Source organism: Myotis lucifugus, unplaced genomic scaffold (genome assembly GCF_000147115.1).
Source record: "Myotis lucifugus unplaced genomic scaffold, Myoluc2.0 scaffold_255, whole genome shotgun sequence".
Classification (NCBI taxonomy): Eukaryota; Metazoa; Chordata; class Mammalia; order Chiroptera; family Vespertilionidae; genus Myotis; species Myotis lucifugus.
Window position 1 is genome coordinate 162,594 of NW_005871303.1, and position 20,842 is coordinate 183,435.

Below are 20,842 nucleotides of genomic sequence, written 5' to 3' on the forward strand. Positions count from 1 at the left end.
TGTCCATTTAATAGTTGCTTAAGATTTTTTTGGCCACTAACGTACAGTCAGTGTACTTGTCTGATATTAAATGCAGTGTTTGCAGCTCCGCTCACCGGCTAACGCGTTCCAGCTGGACCATGAGTGGGCTCACTGCGGGGCCGAGCCTCCAAAAGTCGTTCCCGACGAAGCCGCCGTGTTGTCTTACACCAGTGATGGCGAACCTATGACACACGCGTCAGAGGTGACACGCGAACTCATTTTTTTGGTTGATTTTTCTTTGTTAAATAGCATTTAAATATATAAAATAAATATCAAAAATATGTCTTTGTTTTACTATGGTTGCAAATATCAAAAAATTTCTATATGTGACACGGCACCAGAGTTCAGTTAGGGTTTTTCAAAATGCCGACACGCTGAGCTCAAAAGGTTCGCCATCACTCTTACACCATACGCCATGCTTTTCTTTAAAAACTCCATCGTGTTTGATAACAGGGAGTATCTATTATTTATTTAGAACTGTACAAACCAATTTACAAGACAGGTAATTTAGTGGCAGGATTATTTATTAATGAGCCCAGTACACAAGTTAATGGGGTCAGTCCTCATGTATTACATGCCTTTAAAAGAAAAGAGGCAGTGTCTTCAGAAAATCGTTATTATTTTAGCATTGGAATTAGGATATATTCCCTTGCTAAGATGAAAAGTAATTTTTTTCTGGATTGCATCTGAGCGAAGCCATCTCGAAGCTGTGCAGAGAGCTACGTCGTAAAGTACATTAGGGGGCGGGGATGTTTTCAGCCTGTCCCAAAATGTCATTTCTCACTGTGTGGGCTCCAAGAAGGTGAAACGTTCCGGAAGGAAGATGGCAGGTGAAAAGCTGTCGGCACGGGAGACGACGTGACTGTGGACGGGCTGGGGAGAGGCGGGCGTTCCTGGCTCAGGTGGGCCCAGGCCCCCTGCCCCGAGCTTGGCATCTGGCATGTTCTGCCCCTTCACTCAGCACACAGCCCAGAACCTCACTGGGCATGGAGGGGGCTTACTTGTCGTGGTCTCCAGTGTCCGTCAGAAGCAGCGCCTGCAGGAGGGCCTGCTGGTCCCCTCCACGTGTCACAGGTAGCGGTTGAGGGGTGCTCCCCGCCGAGACCTCCCCCGCTCCTCTCTGAAGCACCCAATGGGCACCCTTGGAAGGCAGGGGAACCTGAAGGAGGAAGGAGGAGGGTGCCCGGGGAGGCCCCGGGCGGATCTGTGTGTGGCCTCTGGATTCCATAGACTTACCCCCAGTCCGAGCGGGCAGGTCAGGCTCGAGCATTTGCTGTTTGTTTGGGGTTTCTTCCGTTTCCTCTCATGCCCAGTGGACGGCCTTGTACCAGGAGTCGGACTAGGACAGCAGGAAGGAAAGCCACTAAGCCCTGTGTCTTCACATCGGGAGCCCTTCCAGGCTCTGACCGAGGGCCCATCCAAGGCCCAGGCCTGGGTGACGCCCCTCCCCAGACCTCAGGAGCTCCGTTACGCGGCATCGGCTGCAGAAGCTGGAAAGGCTGAGAAAGGTTGCTTTCCCTGTTTAGAAAATCTTTGCGGGCTTTCTTCCCCCAGGGAGCGGTTTTCAGCAAATTATTCATTGGGAAAATGAAATCTGAAATACAGGTGTTTTCACTGCGCACGCTGTGGGCCTCGTTTCCACCGGTGCCTCTCGTCTACTCATTCACTCTGCAGGCACCGGGCACCCTGCCTGCCACACAGGACCCCGGGGCTGGCTTTCGGGCTCGGGGACATTGCGTGGCTCTCCATTCAGTTCCCAGAGCAGCCGTCGTGGGGAGCCCATCCCTCGGACTTCCCGATGGAACCCAGGCCCACACCGGCCTTAGCACGGGGCCCGCCCTGCTGGTTCACCAACACACCTATTCCGAGCTCTGTCCTTCAGCGTGCCGGGCCTGCTTCCAGAGGGGTGAGGATGGGGAAGAGGGTGGGCCCTGGGACATTCTGAGACCTAGCCCTCCCACTGGTGTAAAGAAACGCTGGGCTGTGTGGAATGGTTAGTGAGGCATTTAAATAGAAGCATGGCCTCCCATGAAGGGTGTGGAGCAGGGATGTCCAGTGGACCACGTGCTGCAAGCCTAAAAACCCTATAGTGTGGGCACCTCATCTCTCTTTCTGGAAGCGCTAGAACAGCCGTGGGCAAACTACGGCCCACGGGCCGGATCCGGCCTGTTTGAAATGAATAAAACTAAAAAAAAAAAAGACCATACCCTTTTATGTAATGATGTTTACTTTGAATTTATATTAGTTCACACAAACACTCCATCCATGCTTTTGTTCCGGCCCTCCAGTCCAGTTTAAGAACCCATTGTGGCCCTCGAGTCAAAAAGTTTGCCCACCCCTGGTCTAGAATGTAACAGAGCTCAAATTCCATTGTCTTTGTAGAATAAGGCAGTGGTCCTAGATTGTAGTCTTGAGTATTAGGGGAAAGTTTACAGAAGCCACCTAAACATAGAAGAAAATAAATCCAAATGCTATACTGCATATATGCTATCAGAAATAGAGCATGTGCCCTGGCAGGTGGCTCAGTTGATTGTAGGATCATCCCATACACCACAAATGTTGTGGGTTCGATCCAAGGTTGTAGCACTTACAAGAGGCAACCGATCTATGTTTGTCTTTCACGTAGATCTCTCCCTCCTTGCCTCTCTCACTCCTTCCCTCCCTCCCTCTCTCTAAATAGCAAAAGAGCCCATGCAGTGTGGCTCAGTGGTTGAGCATCAACCTGTGAACCAGGAGGTCATGGTTCAATTCCCAGTCAGGGTACGTGCCCAGGTTGCAGACTCCATCCCCAGTAGGGGGTGTGCAGGAAGCAGCCCATTAATGATTCTCTCTCATCATTGATGTTTCTATCTCTCACTCCCTCTCTCTTCCTCTCTGAAATCAATAAAAAATATTTTTTTAAAAATCAATAGAAACGTATCTTCAGGTGAGGATTAAGAAAAGAAAGAATAGGTCATGTGGCCATATGGACTTTTCAAGAGAAGGGCTGACCCTTTGTTTCCATTTAAGAAAAAGATGAGCCAGAGTCTTCTGTTCCATGGGGATGGTCTGGAGAGTAAGGCCTTGGAATCACACAGACTTCTGTGCAGATCCTGGGCCCCCCTGTGCGTTGGTGAAGTTATTATTCTAGAACGGGTGGGCAACCTTTTTGTGAGTGCGTGCCAAAACCAGCAAAATCTCTGGCTCAAAATTCTTCTGCGTGCCAACCCTAATTTTTTGAGAACATGTTACACCTACTTGATGTCTCTTAAGGTGTATGTATGTGAAGAACCTTGAAGAAATATTAAAATTCATTCGAGCGACAAAAACACAGTATATGATGATGAAAAATACATTTATTTTTTAATGTATACATGTTATGTAGAATTATTTATCTAAGATGCACCTACACTGAATTTATCTGAAAAATAAAAAAGTCGATATTAAGAAAAAATTGTAAGTGGAAGATTATAAGAGAGGGTTTCGAGTGCCAGCAAAAGTTACTGGCGTGCCATGTTTGGCACGCGTGCCAGGGGTTGCCCACCCCTGTTCTAGAACCTCTGGACCTCTTCTAGGACTTAGAGATAATAATCCCTCCCTCAGGGTTACTGGGAGGGATGAATATAGAACATATTTTCAGTGATAAGCCTGGCACATGCTGGGCACTCAATAAGTGGCAGCTATGACATTTTATACAAGGTTTCCCTCGCGTTGTTCCCATGTAGGTGACCCTCAGTGTTCCTCATTGGACCCCACCTTCCAAAGTGCCATGGAGGGTGACAGTGAGACTTTCTCTCAGCGGGGACTTGGTGGTCAGTTGCCTTGACAGTGGCTGGTGTTGGCTGTGTTATTGAGAGTCAGGAGAGTAAATTGGATGGTAGGAAACCAACCATCTTTTACCCACCTTGGCTGCATGCCCTGAGATTTTCCCGTTCTGGTACTATTACTTTTCCTCTTACCACTTGTTAATTGTAGAAAGCAAAGCCCCTCTCTCTGACGTTTCAGTCCTTCTAGGTCCCTAAATTGTATGTCCCAGAGCAGGCCCTTGTTTGAAACCCACGTCCTCTTCTCCTTAGGTATCCTGGCGAAATTTGACTGGCGCAGGGAAATTGGTAGCATGATGACCTTCTGCACGATCATCCTGCCTTTGGGGCACAGACATTGCTTTTCCTGATCTTGGCATGTGAAGGGCAGGGTCTGTCCCTCCCTGTCCCGCCACCCCCACCCCAAGCCTGCAGGCGCACACACCCCCAGCTGCACAGAGCAAGGCCACCCAGAGGCTCCGAGGGCATTAGAAGGGGCAGACTGTGGAGGAAGATGCTCAGAGCAGGGGGCTGCCTCTTTGGACCATGTGCATTATAGAGTCAGCCTGAAAGACAATCGTGGTTGACCAGATGCCCCATCTGAAATCTCCATCCACTAGGAGATATCTGTGATTCTTATTTTGCACTAATGCAGGGGTTCTCCACCTTCCTAATGCCGCGACCCTTTAATACAGTTCCTCATGTTGTGGTGACCCCCAATTTCATTGTTACAAATTGAACATAATTAAAGCATAGTGATTCATCACAAAAACAATATGTAATTATATATGTGTTTTCCGATGGTCTTAGGCAACCCCTGTGAAAGGGTCGTTCGACCCCCAAAGGGGTCGCGACCCACAGGTTGAGAACCGCTGCACTAGTGTGTCCCTTCTTTTCTGGGAGTGGGGAAGAGAATTATTGAATCATACCAAGTCATCTAACCCCAGAGATCCGGGCGGGGGGGGGGGGGATGGGGAGGGGCAAAGTACCCTTGTGGGAATACACAGAATTTGATGAGAGTGATGGAATGATTCCTTAAAAGTTTTATTTCTACGGCTATTTTTCAAGAAGTGAACTAATTATTGACAGAATTGTAATAAATCGACTTAAGCAGCAATTTGATTAGGACTTTTTATTCCTGTTTTATGTTTGCTCTTTCTTTAAGCTGCTCATTCCTAACGTCTGAGCATGTTCTTTATGAGAAGCTGAATTACGCCAGAAAAGAGGAACGTGCCTCTCACGCGTGTGGGAGACGTTGAAACGCTGCTTTGTTCGCTGCTTCAGTGGAGAAGAGCAGCGCCGGCGTGGACATGAGGCTGTTTGAACTCTTTATTTGCCACATTTACAATATTAATAACTGCATTTCTACAAGTTGTCACATCGAGTAAAAGATCTTCATTCCGGGCTGTCTTTGGGGGCCGAGCTGAGGCTGGATGCATGCATTTAATAAATTGTAGTCTCAAGTAGTCATTTTTGTAAATAATTAGTTTCAGTGAAAGAATAAGTTAGCATATTGTATGCATCTAATGTTGCAAATGTACATACAGCAAACTTTGCTATTAATCAACAGTCAGGCACCGCAAGTGGGGTCTCATACATAATGAATTGTGCTTAAGCCTCATGGGTTTCTTGATAGAAAAATAAAAGAAAACACAAGTGTGGTAAGCTTTTGAATAAAATTTAACTAGATTGCCCTGCATCCTGTAATTGTTTTGCAATCATTAGGGACTTGATAATTCATCTATAGTTTTGGGGTGTTTTTATCTTCATCTGTCAAGTAGTGGGGATTTTTAATGATATGCTAAAGTGTTGCTAAAATACAGTTTTTCTTTTCATAATTTGAACACTTAAGGGAGAAAGTAAGTAGGCTTTTTTAAGGCATTCTAGTCTGCCAAGTGTACTATTTAAATTGTCTTTTAAAAATGTTTTATTGTTGCTGATGTATTTTTAAGAATCAATTATTTTTAAAAAGAAAAAATATGCAGTTCTTATGACATGTACCTTCTATGGGGGAGGAGTTGGAAATTGACATAAAAATGTCTCTGTGTTTTTGATGGGTGTTTTAAAATACTACAGTAAATTCCTCTGTGGGCTTGTTGAGGTTCTGACATTCATTTCAGGCCCAAATAGGAAGGTCTTAGGATGTCCATTAAAAACTGACTTCCAATTTAAGCAACATACCTCCGGCCACCCAGAAAGGGAGTCGTGGGGCCCAGTTCAAGTTTAAACCGCCTCTTGCTCCTCCCGTCCTCGACGTTGGCACCTGAACCATCGGTGGCCGTGGTGTTTGCATGTCCCTGGTGGGGGAGCTGCCTGGCTCCCCGGGGAGACTTGGGCTTGGGGTTTAAGCGAGCGTGGGGCTCAGGGCCCCCCATGGCCGGGAGTTCAGGGCTGAGGGGTAGTGGAGCCGAAGGGCCTCCTTTGTGATCTGAGTGGCCGTCAGCGACGCCCGGAAACCGTCACACCACAGCTCTCCCAGGGACGAGCCGGGCGAGGTTGGAGGAGAGGGCAGGGCAGAGAATAAATTTCATTTTATTGTAGAAATGGAAATTTGTGTCATGGCTTTAAAAATCTGGTTTTATGTGTGTGTTTAATGTCATTCGTTTTAAATGTAGCATCATAAATCCTGGCTCCAGAATCAAAGCTGCTTAATTACATTTCACCCATGAATAGTAATCTAACGCCAATAGAGAAAGAGTTAAAAAGGAGAGCCACAGAGTAAGGCAGAGGTTGAGGTCTTTAGCACAAGCATAAAAAATCAATTTCAGATGAATTTCACTACTATAAAAATTCTTCAAATGTCCTCTGAGGATGGAAATGCTAGGAAACCCAGCTCCCACTTCAATTCCCTGAGCAGCAGCGGGCGCGGCCACCGGCGTGGGCATTGCCGTGGGGTGCCCGAGGCACCCTGTGTCACGGGGGTATCTGAGTCAGGAGACGTGAATCTGGAAGCAAAGAAGGAGGCCGGTGGGTATGGAACCCCACCTCTCGGATGAAGACGCCCATCTCCCGTAGTGTTCGCCTCCTCGCTGAGGAACCCCGATTCTGTGCCTGACGGACAGCAGGCCCCACAGCCCTGAAGACCAGCAGCGGTGATCCTGACCAGCACCCCAGCCCCATCTGGGTTCTGCAGGAGGGGCCAGTCCCAGGTGGTCATGGGAGGTTTTGAGGGGACCCCTGACCCTCTCTGGCCACCTCAGGAGGGAGTCCCCCCGATGAGTTGAAGGCGGGGACTTGGTGCATTGTCTCTCTTCACCTCCCTGTGCTGGGCCGCGTGGCCAGGTGATGGCCTCTCCCAGGGGCCGTGAGAGCAGGTTGAAGACAGACAGCCTGCAGAGTGCAGCTCCCCCACCTGCCTCCGGGTGGGGCGCCTGGCAGGGAGGCGGCGGGGCTCCGGGAAGAGCCTCTGCACCTGTATTTTGGCGGCTTCCCTGCCGTCCCAACAAAGCTCAGCAGCTGTAGCGTCTGAAAGGACGATGAGAGCAACTGCCCACCAGGCCTGGAGCACCCAGGACGTGTGCCCTATGTCCGGGGCCTGGTGGTGGGCAAGAAAGTCACCTGCGGGACTGGGACTGGTCTTCTTGCTCCAGCGGAGCACATACCCAGAAACCAGCCCCTGCCGAGAGGTCGGCTCCGTGAGGGGCGGCTGCAGGTCCCGCAGACAAAATCACCAGCTGGACCAAACAGGCCACCGAAGGGAGCCTGAGTGCATTGCTTTAAACTTGAGATAAAAGGGAGACTGGCAACCGCAATGAGCAATAAGAGTTGGAAAAGGAACAACTGGAAACCCCACGCATGGAAGTCATGGTCCTGTAACTGAAATCACAAACCCCGGAAGGACCCACACACAGACACCGTCAAGCATGAGACTCCGTGGACGGAGAGCAGACGGGGAGGAAATGCCTCTGAAAGAGCACAGGCGATTGGAAACGCGTGGACGTGCTGTTCTCTTGGGGGTGGCCAGGTGAGAGGGTGAGGAGCAGTGTAATTACTTTCCTAGCATTTCTGGAAAAGGCTTTTGGTAGCGAACTCTGGTGACCTGACTGACAGGTGACCATAGAGGCAAACATACACCCGTTCGTCCTGCAGAGGGACAGGCACACCGGCCCTGGAGTTGCTTCTGTGCTGTCGTCATCGCTCTGTCACAGCTTGCTTCTGGCTCGGCACAAGCGTTCAGAGCCCCAAACAGAAGTGCCGTGTCCTGGGACCCCCCTTCCTAGGAATCACCCCTAGGAGGGGGCGAACACTACGGGACACGGGCATCTTCATCCGAGAGGTGGGGTTCCATACCCACCGGCCTCCTTCTTTGCTGTTTTCAAAGATGTCATGTTTCTTAAAGCGGAAGGTGGACTCGTGGGTGAGAAAACCCCCCGGGCCTCAGCCTGGCCCTCCTCCAGCGCCTCTGCCGTCCTCACACCTGTCGCTCAGCTAGTGGAAACGTGGGTGTTCATGCCACAGCTAGCCTTGACCCCGTCAGGGCGGCAGTGTTTTCTGTTTGCCCTTCAGATGTGTGGAGCAGGGCCTCGAGCTTTATTAATCTCCTGTTATCACTTTTGCAGCCCCACCTTGGCCCCCGCCCCTCCTGAGCCGCTCGGCAGCCCAGAGGAGACAGTGAAGCCCCTGATGGAGTGTGCGGCCTGGCTAGACGCCTACTTCCAGGAGCCCACGGCCCTCCAGGAGCTCCCCGTGCCTGCGCTCCACCACCCCATCTTCCTGCAAGGTCAGTACCTCCGCCGCCGCGGCGCTTCCTTCAGGGAGCGGCCCCGTTAGCTGTCACTTACGTCACAGCGTGTTTTATTGACTGGACCAGCTCCATTCTCTTCCATCCTCTGCCCGGGCAGCATGTGGCCATGCTGTTAGGACAGAGTGCGCGAGCCCCTCCGCTTCCCAGTGGCTCTGTTAGTTTTGGCACGTGGTCCCGTCGTTCTTGGCAAAGGCAGTGAACATGATGCATGCAGACCGACTCCGGACTCTCGCGGGCGGAAAGGTTTAAGCAGGAACACATCTGAGCGGCAGTAAACTTCTCAATGAGCTCATTGTGAACTTGAACTCTCTACTGGCCAATAGCACAGAAAACGAGGCTGTGGACAGGCAGCCACGGCCATCGACCCGGTGGCTGACACGTACGTCAGCCTGGGTAGCAGCAGAGTCTTCTTGGGTGAGTTTTCACCTTCACTTCTCGAACTTGCCATAGTGAGAAGTTCTACTTTTAAGGGATGAGCGTGAACGCGTTGCCTCCGTGGAGTGTGCCGGAGGCACAAACAGTCTGTGATAATCCCAAAACGTTTTCCCAGGCGTTTCTTTGTAAGCTCTTGTTTGGATTCTTACTTACGGCAGGAAGTCATTCTAGACACATACCACACACGGGTTTATTTTGCATAGAGACTCTTCAAGTTTTGTTATAAGTGAGCATTTATACAGGTATATCCGTGTGAAGGCATACAGCCGTGTGCTTAAAGAATCGCCCTGAGACTTCAGGTAGGGTAAATGTAAAGCAATCTTGAACTGGAAAATGGAATGCACCAAATAAGTTTAATGGCATTCTAATTCCTACTATGATTTTCAGCGAAAACGAACTTGAAAACGGAGCAGTGTTTACAGGGAGGCGGGTAGAGAAACCCCTGAAAGGCTGAGCTAACATGTGAGTTGACTCACAGTCAACAGAGAAGACCTTGAGCGTTTTTGCACATAATGAACTAGCCGGGGAAGTTCTGAGAAGAGGGCCTGTCAGCCCGTGTCGTTCAGAAGGTCTCTGTCAGGGGGGCGCTCCAGAGATTCTCACGGGGGGTCTAGGATGGGGCAGCTGGACGGCGCTCTGCACGTGTCCAGAACCCACCATCGTCCACAGGGCCCCGTGCTCGCCCCGCCTGCTCGGGCCCCTTCCCCCAGCACCAGGAGTCCCGGGGCTGATGGCGGGTGGGTGACTGTGCCGGGGCCATGCTCTGCGAGCCGAGGGACTCAGAGAGGCAGCTGGGAATCTGGGAGCCATGACCTCTTCTCTCCGCTGCTGGGAAAGAACCGTCCAACCGGCTTTCCTTCTGTCACATGGGGAGCAGACATTTCAGGTTTTGAAATTGTCAGAACAAAAATCTTACAAAACCAGGGCAGCAGTTCCGTGCGTCTGAGGGGGTGGGGAGCAGCGGGCCTGTCTGGTCCTGGAGGCCTGTCTTCAGCTCTTGGAGAGGGGGACCAGCCGCTCTTGCCCTGCGTCCCCGGCTCTGGGCCCGCACCAGGCCAGGCCGTCTCCTCGGCCAGCAGGTCATGGTGATGGGAGGGCTGGTGACCAGGGCCAGCGGGGAGCAGCCGTGGGGATAAGGAGGAAGGTCCCAGTTACCCTAGTAGCCCATCCCGCCCCCCGTGAGACAAGCCCTGCAGTGCTGACGGGCACTTCTGAGTGCGCCGGGGCCCCCTCCAGCTGGTTTGGGAGGTGGGGGCAGCACCCGCCGGCCCACAGTTACGGGCTGCGGGCCCAGGGTGTCCACGCTGCTCAGTCACTCCCGGGCAGGGGCCAGGTGTGGGGATGTTACTGTTTAAGGAGGGAGGTGGCCAGCACAGAGTTCATTGGCACCGGCACCGGCTGTGCCACTCCCCTGTGTGTCCAGCTGTTGTGGGCTTTGCTCTCTCTGCCGTGTGTCTAGGAGCCAGTGACATCGTAGGGCAGTGATGGCGAACCTATGACATCGAACTCATTTTTTTGGTTGATTTTTCTTTGTTAAATGGCATTTAAATATATAAAATAAATATCAAAAATACAAGTCTTTGTTTTACTATGGTTGCAAATATCAAAAAATTTCTATATGTGACACGGCACCAGTTAGGGTTTTTCAAAATGCTGACACGCCGAGCTCAAAAGGTTCGCCATCACTGTCGTAGGGAGAGGACAGACCCCACGAAGGGAGGTGGTGGGCAGCCTCGGAGCTGTGGGGCTGGGATTAACACAGAGAAATGAGCCTCTGTGCAAACAGCGGGGGGGGGGGCATTTTAAATGGGGAATAAGTGTCCTTCTTTCTGTGCATGTTAACTTTTGAGTATGTTGAGCATACGTCTGTGTGTCATTGTTTCCTCATGTTCTGGCTTCTGAGAGACCAGGTCTGCCTATTTCCACTTGTCCCCCACTCTTTCTTCTTGAAGCCTTGAAGTACCGCTCGTGACCTCTGCCCCAGGCCCTCCGCCGTTTGCCCCTCAGGCCGCAGCGTGGCCTGTCCTGCTGCCCACGGGCCCCTCTTGCGCGTGGCCAGACTGCCTGTCCTTGCAGGATCCTCCGTGAGGTGAGCGCACTGTGAACCGCTGGCTCCGTTTGGAAGGAGCCACAAAAATGCATGCGAAGGTGAACCACATGACATTGCTGTCCGCCAGGTTAACGCATCAGATGCTGGGAATGTCAGGTGGTTCAGCTCCTCTCGGAGAATTCCCGGAGTTAGAGCAGCAGCCAGGTAGCTCTCTGGGGCTTTCTCTCAGGGAACCGATCGCTGCCTGGTCCCGGGGCCAGGAGAGGGGGCTGTCAGGGGCAGGAGCCAGGAGCACGGGACCTCGCTGTGAAGGAATTAACGTGAACGGTGAGCTGTGGAGCACGCCGAGCTTCCTCTGAGGTTGGGGTTTTAGAGGTGGGCGTTTTCTTCTTGTGTTTTGGGGTTTGGTGTTTGCTGAGCTGGTTTGTTCAAGTGTGGACAGAATCGCTTTTCTGTGACCGAGAGCTCACAGCCTCGTAGCACAACGATGCGTATCGGGGAGGTCACGTCCTCCCTAGAAACCTCTCCCAAGGTCAGTCTTGTGTATTTTGAATTCATTTTTCTCCAAGAAACCGTTCTTTAGTGAAGCCATTATTCTTGAAGTAAACCTTTGCTTAATGTTTCTTTCATAATGAAATATCATTTAAACCTATTTTCTGTGAACACTCCCTAACTTCTCGGTTTTCTCACAAATAAGTTTACCTTCTTAGTGTACATGCATCTGAGGTAGCCTGAGAGGCCAGTGGCAGGAGCACTGGAGTCACAAAGGTGGCGCCTGGCCGGGCGCTGTCTCACCGTGAAGTCGCGGAGCGCAGCCTGTGGACCCGCGGGGCCGGCTTCCCGTTCAGAATGGGCGCAGGCGCTTCTTTTTGTTCGGAGCCCTCCCTCTGCCCACGGAGGCCCTTCCGCTCACAGGCTGCCCGTGGCCAGGAAGATGAGACCGGCGGGCAGGCTGCTAACCCCGGCCTTTCTGCTTTACCTGCCAGCCCGGGTGGGTGGCTCCCCGGGGAGGGCCCGGCCCTGTGCTGGGGACACACACACACACACACACACACACCCACACACCCACACACACACACACACACACACACACCCAGCGAGATGCCTGGCCCTTAGCCGTTCCTCCCGGTGCCATCTCGCACATGATGGTTTTCAACAGATGAGGTCTGAGTTTTCTTTTTAAAGTGACGGCAATGTTCCCTTTTAAATGAAATATTTAACACTTTAATAATTCCTTCGTCACAGCTATTAGCTTGTAGCTATGAAACCGGTGGCATGACAGTAGTAAAAACCTGCATTTTTAAACCTGCCGGCTACAGCCTCCGGCACGGAGCCTCGGAAGGATTCTCGGGTTCGTGGGGCTGTGAGAACCCCTTTCCCAAGGGCCTCTCCCCAAATTCCCGCCAGAGACTTCAGGAGAGGCCCCGTCAGGGGGCTCAGCTACCCTCCCGGTGTCCTGGGGAGTCCCAGAGCCCAGGGCCTTCCAGGGGAGGCTGTGAGTCCTGGGAGGCAGGGACAGCGCGAGGAATGGAGCCATGCTTACCTCTGTGCTTACCAAGACAGCCCTTTAAAGCTAGAAGCCCACTTGGGTGCCGAGCAGGGCCGTCCTCCAGCCCCTACACCCTCAGCCACCCGGCCAGCTCCTCTGTCCCTGGCTGTCCCTCACGTCCTGGAAAAGGCCAGCCAGGCCTGGGTCTCCCAGGCGCAGAGCCCCCTTCGGTCCATGTCTGGAGCCCGTTGCTGCTCCTCACGGTGCTTCCTGAGCCGCGGATCCAGCAAGTTAGTCTTCAGAGGGTCTTGGGGGTCGGAGGGTTTTCTCTTTAGTCCCCCCCTCCCCCTGTGACCACAGCAGGAGGCAGCGCTGTGCTTCCAGCTGTTGGTGCTATATTTTCCCCTGAGTTTAAAGACCATCACCAGCTCACATAGAAGAGAGCGGCTGAAACAGGGATGCACTTACCGCTTCCGGGGCAGGCCATCACCGGTCCCCCTCTCAAATGGGGACATGCGGATCATTGGCCTTGCTGCGATGTCACTGGTGGGGCTGGCAGGGGTGCCCGGGCGGGATGAGAGCCAGCCAAGGACACTGCTCTTACGTCCGTGGGAGGGAGGCAGCTGCTGGAACGCCTCTTTCAGCCCTGGAGCTGCCGAGTGCCTTTTCGGGGCGGTAAACGTGGGAACCTGGGTCCCAGGCCTCAGGGGCTGGGGCTGGGCCAGGTCAGACGGAGAGACCAGGTCCAGAGCCCGAGAGCAGGTGTGGCCGGGAAGTCCAGGTGCCGGAGACGATCAGGTGTCGGGAATCAGAGCAGGGCCAGCAGCAGGAGCAGCCCGGCGCCTGTGTCATGGACAGAAAAACCCGCATGTTCCCATGGTTAGGACCACGAGAGAGAAGATGAGTGGGATGTTTGAGAGCGAAAGGAGGGCAGAAATTGCTGGAAGCGAGCAGTCTACGGGGTGTAGAGCCAGCCTGGAGGCGACGAGGTGGGGAGCGCAGTCTGCTTCACCGAGGACATTTCGGGCTGAGCCATCGAGGGGTCCCTCCCCCGTGGGAGCGGAAGACCCGCCCCAGCGGTCACGAGCCCTTCGGAGAGGAGGCTGCTTTCTGCAGAGGGTCCAGCAGTGGGCACTGCCCTTCCCCAGAGGAGAGGCCCCCGTGGGCTCGCCCGCCCCCTCTCCGGGCTGCCTGGTCCCTGGCCACATTGGACACTGTCGCTTCCAGCGCTTCAGCGGATCGCAAATGCTAGGTGACCAGGATGGCGTCTGGGTTGAGGTTTCTCTGGGTGGGGCTCCCAGCCTGAGCAGAGAGGACATGGTCCCGCAGGTCCCTGCGGGGCGCTGGCTCTTGGCGGCCGCTGTCCTGGTTGGTCCTGACTCCATGGGCGTGGGACTGGCCACGCCAGCTCAGAAACACTCGGGGCACCGGCTGCTCTCTGCTCAGCTTGCTGATGACCGCACTCTGCCATGTTGGTGAATCTCAGGGGCCAAAGGCCTGGGGTCCGGATTGTGTCTTAGTTCATCGTTTCCCATTTGACTGTTGGAACAGCTGGACACATGAGGCTCTGGATTCTTCTGTAGACCGTGAGCCACGGCAGGGCCCGCAGAGGGGACGCGGTTCTTCGGGTTCTGGATTCGAGCCCTTCTCACAGATCAAGTGTGGGTCCCGCCCGGGGATCGCTGGGCTGGCTTTGGAATAGTCACATAATCCCCTCTGTGGCCTCACACTTCCGCTAGAGAGCAGGCGCTTAAAATGCCCCCCTCCTGGAGGAGAATGTGGTTGATGGGTCCAGCTCCTGAGATGCTGGTCGGGGCTGAACAGAGCCTGTTGGACCCCAAGAACGTCCCTGGTCCCTGTGTAATCAGTGGTCACCAAGGCCTCCGGGGAAGCCTGGTGACCTGAACGTTCCATCCTAGACCTGAGGGGTCAGATCCTCCATTCCCTGAGGTTTCCATGAATCAGGTAAAAAGTGAACTTCACTCAAGGTCGCCGCAGTCCCACTGCATAACCTAACCAAGCTCGAAGGGTAGCCACAAAGACAGCGTTAGCTGCTTTCAGAACTTGTCGGATAGAATGGGGCGTCTATTGCCGATAAACAGTACTTATCATTGAAATGATTACGAGGGCTGCTTTTATGGGAAAATATCCACGTTAAATACAACGGTTACCGCTAGCACAGTAATTAAACAGCAAACCGATGAAGGCTCCTATTAAAAATAAAAGTCAGCCTGCTCACATTATGCACAGTCATCTGCCGTGTCTGCCTCCTGGACTCAGGTTAGTTCACCTCCAAGGAGCAGGGGCCCAGCAGGAAATGGAATTCACATTGTCACTGCAACCATTTTTCACTTGACGTGGGCTTTGGAAAATAGGGATTTTCTATCAGGCCTGTATTTTAAAGTAAAAACAGACTTTGCACTTAAATATGCTTTTAAAAATTTTATTCCCACTGTAGTCACGAGACAAACGTGCACTGCTTGCTTCCAAAGGAATGTTTGATATTTTTGTTGTCACAGAGTGTTGTATGCTCACAGTTCACGGGCGCTGTTCATGTATTTTGATATCATTCTGGCAATAATAAATAGAATTCTATGACCTAGGTTTCTAGAGAAAATATTTTAGTAAAAATTTCATAGAATACTCGAAGTTATCAATATGTTAAATGTGTGAATATTTATATAAAATTCATGACAATGAAGCTGTGAAACTCTTTGTAGGAGCCAAAAGTGTAAAAACGATTACTTAATTTAAATGCTTTATCACACGATTTTTGCCCTTATATTCAAACGGACTCAGAATGTAAGATTTACAAGCATATGCCCGTTAAAGGTCATGTTTCACATGCTGGGATGGAGAAATCAGACTCTTACCTGGATGAGGGGTGAGGCTGAGGCCAGGGGTGCAGCTGCCATGACTACGTGGGTCGAGTCCGCAGGCCAGAGGCTCAGCCCGCTGGGGCACCGGGTGATGTTTCAATGCCAACAACATTCTTCTGAACCAGCACATTGAAGCGTGAAGTAGGGGAAAGGGAAGTCTTTTTAACCCTTAAATACATCTCCCAGTCACTTAAGTTGAGATCTGCTTTCGTGCTGCCCTCCCAAATACTAAAGTAAACATTGACCATATTTTGGGAAATGGTATTTCTGGTGAGCACTGCCTCTCAGCAATCATAAATCTATCCCGTATCTCCGTTACTATGACAACTACTTTTTCTTTTCTTGAGCACCGCTGTTCATTGTGACACAAAATACATCCTGTGTACAGAGGAGGACCGTTCCCGGCCTGGGTGGGTTCGCATTGTCTGCTTCTTTAAATGACGTACATCCCTGCCTGGCTGGGCTGTGCCCGTGCCCGTGCCCGTGCCCGTGCCCAGCACAGTTCTCACCCAGTGATGGAGCTGAGACACTGGCTCGTTGCTTGGCCAAGACCTACACTTCTTATAGGAAATTTGCATCCCTTTCTCTTTTTAGAATAAGATATGCAAGAACCAACATAAATGGCATATCCCCCCCGCCTTTCTTTCTGAGGACTGGGCCTTTGATGTTCAAGAGGAGCTCATATTAAAGGCGGCCCTAGCAGGCGGCTGAGACGGCGCCTGTTTACGGCAAATGTAGAACGGCACAAACCTAGCTGAATGTGACGGTATCATTAGTTTGTGAGTCGCATCCTTGAAAATAACTGCGGAGGAGCCAAATCAGTTTAAAAGAAGATAACAAAATGGTTTAAGCTACTTAGGTTGAATGCCAATTATATTTTAATATTCAACTGAGCATATTTTACGAAGAAAAAAGGCCACGTTGACGCATGCATAACTCACGGCGCGTCGGCCAGCTGTGCCGCTCTCCTCTCCGAGTCACTTTGTGCATTTTAGCAGCATGGTAATTTAGTGGAGAGCTACCTGAGTGATGGCATTTTCAATGAGCAGGTAATCTACAGAGAATTTTTATATGGTTATGAGTTCTGTGCTTCAGCCCAGCAACACAAAAATACATCAAGACCAATTACGGTATCAACTTTCAGTGTGGTACCCTCGCCACGCGAGTGCATGTATTTCTGCCCCAGGCATTTCAAATTGCATCTAATTTGAAATCTTTGGGGTTTTAATTAAATTTCAGAATATATGGAATTCTTCATTAGTACCTGCTCTGAATCGCAGATGATCCTTCTCTCAGTCTCTCGTTAAAGAAGTCGGCTGTGGTTAGTAGCATGTTCAGAGCCTGATCACTGGTGGGGTCTGGGTATTGGAACAGAAATAGTGAAATGCAAAATAATATCAAAAAGATTATTAGTCCGGGGAGAGTCTCTTGATTTGTATTTTAATGGAATTTTACATTTCTCTTAATGATTTGCAAATTGTCCTCTGATTATAAGATGCATTAAGCTTTTCATTTTAATGGCAAAGACACAGCCATTAGCAGAATTTTTTTTCTGTCTTCTTTTCAGAGTGCTTCCCTGCAGCAGATAAATATTGAAACCATTAACACCTTTTGATGTCCATCACAGCCTGCGTCCTGGCGCCACGCGCCCTTCACAGTCCGCCGTGGTTTCGCCGTGGCGGCCCCTGGCTGGGGGTCCCTGACTCTTTTCTTCCCTGGCTGTGTTTTGTTTTCTAGAATATAGGATTCATTTTTTTAATGTTTTTTTTTAATTATTTATTTGAGAGAGAGAGAGAGGAAAGGAGAGGGAGAGAGAGAAACATCTATCGGCCTGCCTCCTGTATACACCCCAACCTGGGATCGAGCCCGCAACCTAGGCATGTGCCCTGACTGGGCATTGAACTGGCAGCTGTTTGGGGCATGGGACCCTGTCCAAACAACTGAGCCACACAGGCCAGGGCCAGGATTCATTTTTTAAGTTTCATCGGATGGTCTTGTTCATTTGTGTTAAAGCTGATGCATTTAAATGTTATTCATGGCCCCATTTGTATTAATAAGAGCGTTGGTGTGAGGGCTGTCGGTGCTCACAGCTCCTGCCTCCGTCTGGTCTGCAGAGCTGGAGGGCGGCCCGGGGTGTGCCTGCAGAGAATTCGGAGACGTCTCACGTGCACGCTGGATGCTCCCGTGTACAGCCATGCACGGTGACAGGGCCACCAAGCTCACTGCCTTAGCCCCCTGACCAAGGCTGACCACAGCTCGACACCCAGAGCAGGGGCACTTGCCTTTGGTTTGACCTTGGTGTTCAGGCCAGAGCTTCTCGGCCCCTGCAAAGTGTGTGATTCGCATGACTGGAGCCACGAGGCTGTCATCTGTCTGCTCCTCCTGCTAAAGGTGCTCAGGGAGCTGTCACTCTGACCTGCGGTTTGGTGGGCAGCGCTGTGCAGCCCAGCAGCCTGTCCAGTGTGTGGCCCGGAAACTGCGGCCGCCTCCCAGGTGAGCCCGCACCCCTCTGGCCCCAGGTTGTCAAGGGCAGATCTTCACTCGGCGCCAGAACAGCAGACCTGAGTGTCCTAAGCAGCTGTGGTTCTCAGGAGGGACCTGGACACAGCCCCGTTCTGCAGGGCTTTCAGGGGAGGCGGCTAGGCTTGCTCCATGCCGCCCTGGGCCCTTCCCCAGCGGTGTCATCTTTGGAGGTGTCTGGGGGTTCGTCCACGTGCCACACAGGCCTCCATCGCCAGGAGGGACGCTGCCTTTGTGTCGGGGCTGTCAGGTGGCGTGGAGCCTGGGGGATGGTCGTGAAAGCCTTTGCGGCGTGTGGGAGCCAGCGCCCCCTCTGCCTGCCTGCGCAGCCCCGGAATGCACTCTCAGCCTGTGTCTCAGTCAGCGCGGCGGCCGCAGTGACAAGCAGCCCAGCCTGGCGGCTTCCCTCTCAGCTCTGGAGGCTGAGAGTCCAGGACCAAGTCCGTTTCCTCTGAGCCCTTCTGCTTGGGCTGGAGATGGACACCTCTCCCGTGGCCGTCCCTCTGCACAGATCCCCTGGTCTCTGTCCTCATCTCCTCCTCTCATAGGGACACCAGTCAGACCAGAGTCAGGTCTCAACTCAATCGCCTCTTTAAAGTTCCTATCACTTCTGAGGTGCTGCGGGTTAGGACTTCAGCATTTGAATTTGGGGGGACACGGTTCAGCCCAGAACAGCCTTTCGAGGCCTCTGAGTCGCCATCTGTGACCTGGGGACGGCGGTAACGATGTCAGCATGAGGGTGAACTGAGGCCACCAAACACCCAGCCCTAGAAGGGGCTGCCACCTTCACCACGGGGAGCGTTTTCCCCCGAGTCCCCGCGAGGGCGAGTGGCCCGGGCACCGCTCTGCCCGTCAGCTCAGCGAGGACTCCGGCCCTTACTCTCAAGTGCTGTCCATGGCATCCAGCAGAAGGCACCAAGGACATGGTCCCCGCGTGCCCCCGTGTGCAGGGCTGGGCACGCCGCTGCTGCAGCCACAGCTCTGCAGGGAGAGCGCTCCTCGGTGGGCAGTTTGTCTCACGGGAAACTAAGGAACGGAGCCAAGTTGCCTTGTCATTGGAACAAAGATCTTTCTACCTGTCAGTTCTCTGCCCACTTACTGTCAAGTTCTAGGCACAGTAACAGCCACATCAAAGGACTTCTGGGACATGAAGGTCTAAGCACGGGCCGCGTGGGCAGGCCGCACGGAACCACAGCAGGGGGTGAGCATATGTGGGGAGTCTCTGGGGAGAGTCCCCTGGAGCTGGGGGGGCAGGCGGGGCCTCCTCCTGCCTCGGTTCTGCTGGACACCAACCCCGTGTAGCCTCCCGGGCCCACGGCGTCCCTCCCTCTTTCCGAGTCTGCTCCGGAACACCAGTGCCTGCTCCTGCCTCTGCTCCCACGTAGCCGGCTCTGGGAGGCCTTCTTGGTGAGCTGTGCACACTGTGTGGACAGAGCGAATTCTAGTGGCAGCGCCCGGGCCGGGAGGAGGGTACAGAGATGATGGGGTACCTGTGCTGGGCACACGGGGCTGCAGGAGACGTGTCCGTGGCCTTGACCGCTGTGGGGGTCTTGTGAAGCGTAGCCGTGGCCTTTCTAGCACCAGGGACGCATGTTATTGCCTGTGCCCTTGACTGATTCAACCGCCCTGGCTCCAGGCCGTCTTCTAAGCATATCCTTGCTCTGCAGACCAGACACCTAAGGGTGGGATGACGGACCAGCCAGGGCTCAGCCCCTGGGTGCGCGTGGGAAGGCGTGCCTTGTGTTTCTTAGTGAGGAGCTGGCAGCACGGCTGTTCCTTCTTCATTCCACAAGGAGGGTGGAAAGTGCACCCTGTGAATGAGGATGGTTTTGAACGGTCGTTCTTGGGGTGAGTGAGGCCCCCGAGGGGAAGCACAGAACCTTCGGCCGAGGTGCTGGGTGGACACAGGACTCAACGCCGCCTCCCCTGCTCCTGCATCTCTAGGGCCCCAGGGCCCTGCACGAGCGAGGGCTCCCCGGAGACTTCCCGAACGAACACCCAAGTGCAGGTGGCCTCTGGGCTTGATGCCCTCGCGTCCCTCCCCTGCCCACCCCCCTCAGTGCTGCTAGGACGGCATTTCCGGGTTCCACACGTCGCAGTGCCCTTCGCCGGGCCACCTCCCCGAGCCTCAGCCCTAGGTCACCTCTGCACCCTGCCCCTCTCTGCAGGAGCACCCGGCCGTTTCCTGAGCCTGCTGCCTGGGGGGTGGCCCACGGCTGCCCCTGTCTGCGCTTCTGCCCTGGTCCCTGCGAGGAGGGAAGGGGCCTGACCCCTGGCTGGGTAACGCCCTGGCCTACCATGTCCCTTCCTACTCGGAGCTTGTCCGGTAGGTGCCCTGCCGGGCGCCCCTCCCCTCTGCGTCCCCTGCCGAGGGCACACGTGGGACCTGTCCTGTGGGGACCGCCTTCGCCCACACCTGGGCAGCCCGACCTCATTTGAATGGGTGAGAACCAAAGTCAGCTGCACACGCGGAGCCGGATCCCACTCAGCCCACCACCACTCCCTCTGAATTCCTCTGCTGCCTGCGGCAAAGGCTCGGCGTTGCTGCTGAGATTAATCCCCAAAGAGCCCCTCGTTCCTCTGCAGAGAAATTAAAGCTCGCCAGGTTCCTTCCGCCTGTCCTTCTGACAGCTCTGTCAGGAGTGATGTGCCTCCTGCGCGGCGTGATCCCCGTCCGACAGCGGGAACCGTTCACCAGGAGATTCAGGCCGCGCTCTCTTCCGGTAGGTGGGTCCTCAGACGTTACCTAAAATTATGGAACAGACCTCGGGCTCTCAGGCAAGCCAGAGGCTGCACGGGTGGGGCTGGGTCAGAGCACCCGCCCCGTTAGATTCGTCATTTTTCCCAGAAGTCAAGTCAACAAGGCGGACAGGAGCATCTTTCCGCGGGCCGGCCTGGGGGCACCTGCCCAGGATGAGGAGC

The 20,842-nt window shown here is 53.2% G+C and overlaps 1 protein-coding gene across 1 annotated transcript in view; it reads left to right on the top strand.

The window, feature by feature from the left end:
- MGMT (O-6-methylguanine-DNA methyltransferase) overlaps nucleotides 1-20,842 on the top strand; it is a 121,154-nt gene that overhangs the window by 85,120 nt on the left and 15,192 nt on the right. Inside the window, exon 2 of the mRNA XM_023762650.1 lies at nucleotides 8,363-8,523. Within this exon, the coding sequence (XP_023618418.1) occupies nucleotides 8,363-8,523 (161 nt within the window). The remainder of the gene's footprint in view (nucleotides 1-8,362; nucleotides 8,524-20,842) is intronic.